The sequence below is a fragment of the Merops nubicus genome, unplaced genomic scaffold (assembly GCF_000691845.1).
Source record: "Merops nubicus isolate BGI_N331 unplaced genomic scaffold, ASM69184v1 scaffold23274, whole genome shotgun sequence".
Taxonomy (NCBI): domain Eukaryota; kingdom Metazoa; phylum Chordata; class Aves; order Coraciiformes; family Meropidae; genus Merops; species Merops nubicus.
In genome coordinates, this window is record NW_008603885.1 from 3,514 (window position 1) to 11,812 (window position 8,299).

General features: G+C 41.6%; 1 protein-coding gene across 1 annotated transcript; it reads right to left on the minus strand.

The window, feature by feature from the left end:
• Positions 1-635: 635 nt before the first annotated feature.
• RSPH3 (radial spoke 3 homolog (Chlamydomonas)) lies at positions 636-7,536 on the minus strand (the record flags this gene model as incomplete). The annotated part of the gene is made up of 7 exons (XM_008938839.1): positions 636-1,153; positions 1,501-1,587; positions 2,673-2,835; positions 3,885-4,088; positions 4,631-4,776; positions 6,173-6,314; positions 7,449-7,536. Coding segments are annotated over 7 exons (1,348 nt in total), but the record flags the coding sequence as incomplete, so codon positions are not given.
• Positions 7,537-8,299: the final 763 nt, after the last annotated feature.

The following is an 8,299-nucleotide window of genomic DNA, read 5'->3' on the forward strand; positions in this document are numbered from 1 at the left end:
AGGTGCCTTTTGTCAGACATGTCTGGTACCATTTCCAGCAAAACAGCAGGAAAGGACAACTACAAAAAAAAGTGAGGCTGGACTTAAAGCATGGCTCCAGTCCCACATCAGTACTCCAGGAGTCAGGAAGCTGAACCTGAAGGGCTTAAGGAACAACAGCCTTCACTCTGTTACCTGCTGAGATGCCCATCCAACTTGTTGGGAAAGGAGAGACTAATATGAGTCAAAAGAAATTTACCTAAGTGCTGTAGTAGCTACCTTTCAAAATAGGGAAAGTTTCTGAGAACATGATCAAAGCGCTTGCAAAGGTTATTCGGATAGTCTCAGTGTCTTTCTTGTGATCTTCTAGCACAGGGTACAGGACAGAATTACTTTTCAACAATAAACAACCCAGGGGTTTGATGGATTTGTGTAGAAGTGGGTAGAATTTCACTGCCATTCATTGCACTACTAATTTCTCAATGCTAACAGCCCAAAATCAGCCACATCAGCATATGGAAAACATCCTATTATGATCTACTCTTGCTTAGGTCCATCCTTCAGCACAGCTCAGGCACACTACTTGTACATAGACAGGAATTAATTTCTTCTTTCTAAGCCATCCATCTCTATTTACTTGGTGACTTGCCTGCTTGTTACTCAGTTTCCAAATCCTCCATTCCTTCTTGATCTGATTCTTCTGTCTGGAAAGTGATGTGACGTGAAGGTGGTTTCTCAGGAACAGACTGGTCAGTCTCTTCTTTCTCTATGAATGGTTGGTCTGCAGCATCTGGTTGGTCAGTCTCTTCTTTCTCTATGAATGGTTGGTCTGCAGCATCTGGTTGGTCAGTCTCTTCTTTCTCTATGAATGGTTGGTCTGCAGCATCTGGTTGGTCAGTCTCTTCTTTCTCTCTGAATGGTTGGTCCCCCGCCTCTGGGTGGTTCTCTTCTTTCTCTATGAATGGTTGGTCTGCAGCATCTGGTTGGTCAGTCTCTTCTTTCTCTATGAATGGTTGGTCCACAGCATCTGGTTGGTCATCAGCACCTGTCTCACCGGCCACCTCAGGTGCTACATCTGTTGGCCTGGGTTCTTCAGCAGGTACCTCTGACTGACCAGACAGCGGTTGATCACTAAATGCATCTAAGCGTTTTTCAACCACTGAACGAATCAAGGCTGAAACAGACAAAGCCACCATTTACAAACATGGAGGAAAAGAAAATATAATCTGAGATTTTTTTATAGATTACTGACCTATAACTTCTTAAACAGGGGGAAAAAAAATAACACTAAAAATGAAAGAATACTTGGATAAGTAAACCCATCCCTGATGCTGTAGCCTAGTTCCAGGCAAATGAACAGTTTACACTGAAAGCAGTGGTTTTGATTGGAATTCTTGCTAAAATGACACTTCCTACCTTAACCCACAGTGACCCTGTAAATGTGACATTTGTTCTGACTAGGGGAAAACCAATCAAGAACATCAAACAGCCCAGATTACATTCCAGGATTTGGTAACTTACAGTCAAGCACTGTCCTCCCCAGAACCTTCTTCCCTAGTGTTTCTTCCACTTCTGCCATCAGCCACGGAAGGAATTCTGTTTCAATATCTGTAAGAATTTAGCAGCAAGAAAGAAAGAGAAAAATGTCTTCTTATTAGGGAAAAAGGACATGATCTTGGGGCTGTTTTTCATTTGCTCCAACCATTAAGAGATGAACATCCTTGCCAAAAGACACTTGCTTTGCTAGAGCCAGATGAAATCTCTCAAGTATTGTTTGGTTTCTTATCTCCTGCCTCTCTGAAGAGGTTCCTCATCACTATGGACCTAGACCAGAGTCTCTTAACTGCAGTAACTTTCAAAGGGGTCTGGCACCCTTGAAGGGCTAGCACAGATGAGATACACAGTAATGTTCTAGTGAGATTAAAATAACCATCCTGAACAAGTCAGGAGAATAACATTTCCTGCCTCGCTTTCCAAAGACATCTGGCATCTGGTCTGCTGAAAGCATTTGTTCCCTCTGACTAAAGAGCTCTTGCTTACCCCTGTATTTCTCGGATTGTGCTCTTTGTACACCATGGTCCCAAAGCCTGTCTCGTTTGCAAAATGCACTCAGCCTCTGCATTTGCCCCGTGACTCATCCTGGAGAGAGTGTAACCACGCCTGGGCTGTGGTCAGCACACCGGTGTGGGGTCTGGGGAAATAGGGCGCAGCAAGGTAGCCCATAAGAGATGCTGCTGATTCTAAAAGCTTGGAAGTCACTAATGTGTAACTCTTGAACTTATTTTCAAGGCCTAATTTTAACTAATTTCTCCCTTGCTCTGATAATTATTAAAAATAATGCAGAATGACATACAGACTTCTTGGCCTGTCCTATCAAAATACTTTTACTTCAATTTGGATCTCTCTCCCTCTGCTCTACCAGTCCTGACAACCCATCTAGTTCTCTCCATTTCAAAAAAGAAGCTCTTCTCACTGCCACACTGTCAGCTCTTGCTTATTCTTGACTACTTGTACAGATGAACAATAACTTTTGTTTGTGTTAAAAATATGAGTTTGGAAACTATCTGTTCAGCTACAAATGTAAATTAATAAAGCCTTATGACATTAAATAATAGGACAATAAACTATGTTTTATGGTTATTTTTGACCTTTATATTACTCTGTTCACATATTTTTAAAAAATAAATACAAACCTCTTTCTATAGGGTCATAAAAAAATCCACTCTCACGCAGGTTGTTGAAGACAGAGGGAATAAGATCAGCCAAGTAACGCTGAGCAAATGCCCGAGCTGCAATTTTCTCTGTGGTCTCTTTCTGTTTCTGCAGCATCTGCATGTGCTGGAGTTTGCGACGTTCCTGTCAAGGCAATATTGCAAGTAAAACTTTCAGCCCTTTACTGTTAATCCTTTGAGCTAGACTTTTAAAAATTACCACAGTGTAAGAATCAGAAATAAAAAAGATAATCAGAAGTAGAGATACTTATGGTCTCTACCTGGTATTTGCAGCTTTTAACTTTCACAAAAACTCATCATATGAAAAAGTGCTTGAAAGCAAGCTTGCACTCAATCCATGGAATACTCAAATCCACAAGGACTAGAGGAAAACACATTCTTTTGGTACATCTTTTCTGATTTTGCCAAGTCTGTAAAATAAGGGCCTCACAGATGGTTAAATGAAACACTTCTCTGATAGCTTCATATGCATTGATCTTGTGACTGTTTCCTTTATTACTGCAGATCAAACTGATCATTTGCCTTGGAACAAGACGAAGGTGGGTCAGAATTTCCTGAAGTTTTTCTCTTTCCACTATTATATACTGTTTGATGTAAGAAAAGATTAAAACTCAAACTTGTCCAGGAAAACATTAGAAAAAAAACAATTCTAAAAGGCTGATGAATAGTTAGTAATTAAGACTTGTGTTTTCTGTTTATTTCTGTTTACTAGATAGTACTAATATAGCTTAATATGTGGAAAATCTGAGAAGTATGTGTGCACATACAGTATTGCAGGTGTTGGGTGTGGAAGACTAGGGATGTGTTTCTCTTACTTTCAAGCACTCTGTCTATACATTTAGCATTTATTACAATGAAAAGGCTTGAGTAAGGGCTACACCAGGTACAGAGGAAAATGCTGTTGTGTTTAGTCTCTTAATCAGGTGTCTAAGCACACCAGGTCATTGGAGTACAACTGCTCCAAATAAACACAACAACATGGTGCTGCTGCATGACAGCAAGTGGCAGAGTGCATCTGTATGGCACCAAAATTCTTTGAGGAATACCAAACTTGACAGTATCCTTTTGGGGACATCCAGCTTATTCCACAGCTTGTCTCTTCAGTACTGGAAATGTTTTTCTCTCTTCTGATGAGCATTCAGACAGGCCTGTTCTGCTGTTGGTAAGTCCTACCTTCTCCTCTCTGTACCTCCTGTCCCGCTCCTCCAGGCGCTGTACTTCAGCAAGCTCTGCGTTACGCAGCTCTGCGTAGGCACGCTGCTGTGCCCGCAGCTGGGCCAGCTCCTCTTCCTCCATCACTTCCAGCAGAGCTTGCTCCAGCGTTTTCCCAACCAGCACTTCCAGGATTGGCTTGACTTCAACATCAAAGTCAAACAACTGAGGATGGGAGTCAGGGAAACAAAGATAAATGACCCTTGGTCACAGCCACACCTACGCTTGAGCAAGGAGGAAAGGAGGGTGAACAAAGCCCTCGTGCTGAGGGCAGGACTGAGAAGTGGAGGTGTGGGGCCAGTGTCAGCTGGGGCAAGAAGCGTGAATGCAGCTGGGGGCTAAATGATGAGTGGGGTGGAGTGAGACACCACACAGCCTACAACAGCCACTGTCGGGGCTGCCAGGGAGAAGCACAGCACTCACCTGGACCTTATCTCTGTGTTTCCAACCCCTTCTTGGGCTGGACACCTTCTAAGGGAGAGAACATTTATTGACATTATAGTTCTTAGCTGAAAGCAGCAGAACCAGTGCACATGGAGAAGCACCCTTCTTAATTTTACACATAATGTCAAAGCAGACATTAGAGAGTTCTTTTTGGCATGTTCTGTGAGGATAAATTCCTTTCTGTTTCTGCCTCAGTTTTGCATCAGAAATGTGTTTTGCTTGGGACAAATGTTTTGACAGCATTTGTGGACCTGACTTCATACCTCTCCTTCTTCTATTTGCGTGGCCACATCTTTTCCCGTTTTGGCTGGTATGAAGAGTGGAGTGGCTGGTCTATCCAAAAATGCATCTGTTTGACACTCTGTGTCAACCTCTATTATCTGGTCACTAATTTCCTCCAAATACAGTTCTAGAAACAAAAGTACAATGGATGCTGAAAGATGGATTATTTTTATTTTAAATCTCAGCTATTTTTGATGATGAACTATTTTTTATCAACTACTCTGATTTTCACTCTACCATGTGAACTATATCCAAAGAGTACAAGAAAATGTCTTCTATAAGGTTTAAAAAAAAAAAAAAAAGACACCTCAATTTAAAACATAGATCATCTTGCTGCATAGGCCATCTGATGCTATGTTCTCTGTCATGTCAGGTGCACTTCTTGGAAGTGATTCCTAAAAGGGCATTTCACTTAGTGGGCTTCAAAAGTCAAAGTCTAGACCGTTTCAGCCCACTTTGCAGAATAAACAATTCCTGAAAGAGTCAACAGGATAGGACAGTTTCAAAAAGGGATAATGATTGCCTATCTACTAACAAGTAATACTGAAAACGTGCATTTTTCTCCATGTATGTGGCAAAACAGAACACTGGATCTGTTCGGTTTAAAGAATTACATTCTACTTCTGGCCCCACCAGAAGTGGCCTTGAGGTAGCCACACATCTCTAACAGCAGGTGCATGATTTGCATTATAACTGTCTCTTACAGCAAAGATAAATAGTCTGGCTCAGCAAATAAGGTCTGTGGAGTACTTAAAATTATCTGCAGTGGTCAGTGGGAAGGAAGATCAAGGCTTCCACACTAGCCTCCTTCTGCATCCAACAGTATTTAGATGGTGAGAAGCTGCTGTGAGCACTGAAGGTGGTGTAGGTGAGCTCTGAAGGTGGTGTAGGGGGGTCAGCAGGGCTAGGGCAGAGGGAACATTCAGAAACAAAAGACTATGTGTGGTTGACATGTAACACAGCTGTTTTTCCCAATTTGTAAGTCAGTCCAATCCAAAATGATCCTCAGAGGGCACAGCAATACATTTTCACTCGTCTCATGATTGCCCTACTGCCAAATTTTGTTTTTCCTACAAATAATTTTCTTTTCCCCACAAATAGGGCAGCTGCCTATTCCAAATTAGGATGTGTCCCCAGATTTTTCAATAATAGTCTTACTCTTACATGTGACTGCACTCTGAAGCAAAATTTTTTAAAACTCCATTTTAAGCATATACCAAATGTATCAGATGATACTGGAAAAGGAAAGAATAAATGAAGTCTTGACTAGTGTTCAAGAATGTACACTGAAAACTGCAGAACAAAACGTCTGGGAAAATGTCACTAATTAGCTAAATTTATTAAGTACAACTGAAAATAAGAGGTTATAATGGAAAGGATCAGGGAACCTCTCATTCTAGAATTCTATGACTCTAACCATAACCCTGTGTGAGTCTACCAACTGCATCATCAATTTATTAAGTGACTAGAGATCAGCAATTTTTTGTTTTCAGATGAATTTTGGAAGAACTTCAGCCTTTTACCTGTCTGCACGTGAGCGTGCTCTTTGCCTTCCACAGGCTCAGGTGTTCTTAGTTGGATTTGCTCTTTTGCATGTTTTCTGGCCAGTGCTCTTTTCCGTGCTTCCCTCTGCCTTTGAATCTCAAGGGGACTGGGTTGGGCACTCTGAGCAGAGGTGGAGGAGAAAAAAAAACACAAAACAGAATACACTTTGTACTTGACAATGACACTAATTTCTCTTTACAGGAAAATAAAGATTGTTGTTTAACGCTATGAATCTAGTATTTCAGATTTACTTTTCTGGGTCCTGACTCTACATTTTCAGTTATCTTCAAGACTGTAGGGCATGAAACTAAGAAGCTATGCTAGGTGCCTGCAGGCACATCCTAACGGCATCTCACACTCAGAGCAATTAGTTGTGGTTTGGAAGTGAATACTGTATACAGAACTTCACTTTGTGAAACGAAGTTTATTAAAATGGCATGTTCTTGCTGACAGGTGAGAGGCTCTAGGCTTTAAGAAGGTCAAATGGACTCCAAGTGATATTATCAGCAGAATTGTTTGCTAGATAAAAATTACAGGATCTTTATTGCTGATAAAGCAAAAGAAACCCATACTAACTTTTACACTCGGTATTCTCTTTATGGATTGAAATTACATCAGTTTCAAACTTCTTAAAAAGAACATGTGAAATTCACTCTAAAAAATAGCTACTGAGCAACACCACGTTTTTTTACAATATATCTTTAAAAATACAGACTGCTTTAAATTCTTACATGGTGAAATTATCTATGTAGGATTATTCTCTGAAAAAAAGGTATCACTAAAACATTTACTAATGTATCAGGATAAATAAAATATTTTTTCCTCCACTCAAGCAGCTTCTGCATACAGCTGGATCATTTAGCTCTGTTGCTATAGCAGGATGAGCCAAAGTCTACCCCAAGACAATTTCCCAAGAGCTGCTGCTCTCACTGGTGACACCTTGTGTGTGATACCAGATTATGCAGTGATGACTTGTGCTCGGGATCATTACACTGAAGAAATGGGGGGTGGGGAATCAAGTAATTTAATGGAGGGGGAAAAAATCAGAATTACAGAAGTTCATGGGAAATAAAGTGCTTTAAAGAAAAGCTGAAAACAGCCACATACTATTTTAACTGGAGAGCCTGTGACTGTGTGAAATATATTAAGTGAAATTACAGCTTCAGTAGTTAAAATTATTAATAAGGAACAGCTTTCCTGCCCTGCCTGTTACTGTTCAACGGAACTGTACCATGATCCACATAAAAAACATACCTTAGGTATGATCTGAAGGGCATAAGTATTGCCTCGCACCACTCTCCTGTCATACATGAGGTTGGCATAACGAACAGGTTCCTTTTCTCTGCAACAGCAAGCACAGACAGTTGTGGTTACAGAGCTGCAGCCTAGGAGCCAGCACCTCAGACAACCCAGAAGGAATTGTAGAATCCTGAGGGCTGGAAACAGCCTCTCAGATCATCAAGTCCAACCATCAATACAACACTACCATGACCATTAAACCATGTCCCAAAGTGCCACATCCACACGTTTTTTGAACACCTCCAGGGATGGTGACTTCACCACCTCCCTGAGCAGTCTGTTCCAATGTCTCACCACTCTTTCAGTAAAGAAACTGTTCCTAATGTCCAGCCTAAATCATTCCTGTCACAACTTAAGTCCATTTCCTCTTGTCCTGTTGCTAGTTACTTGGGAGAAGAGAACAACGTGGACTTCACTACAACCTCCTTTCAGCTAGTTATATAGAGCAGTAAGGTCTCCCCTCAGTGTTCTCCTGTTCAGTCTAAACAATCCCAGTTCCTACATCTGCTCCTCATAAGCCATGTTCCCCAGACACTTCACCGGCTTCATTGCCCTTCTCTGGTCCTGCTCCACCACCACAGTGTCTTACTTATACTGTAGCGCCCAAAACTGAGCCCAGTACTTAAGCTGTGGCCTCACCAGTGCCGAGTCCATGGGCACGATTACCTCCCTGCTCCTGCTGGACACACTGTTTCTGATACAGGCCAGGACGCTGTTGGCCTTCTTGGCCACCTGGGTACACTGCTGGCTCGTGTTCAGCCAACTACCCGCCAGCACCCCCAGGTCCTTTTCCACCAGGCACTTTT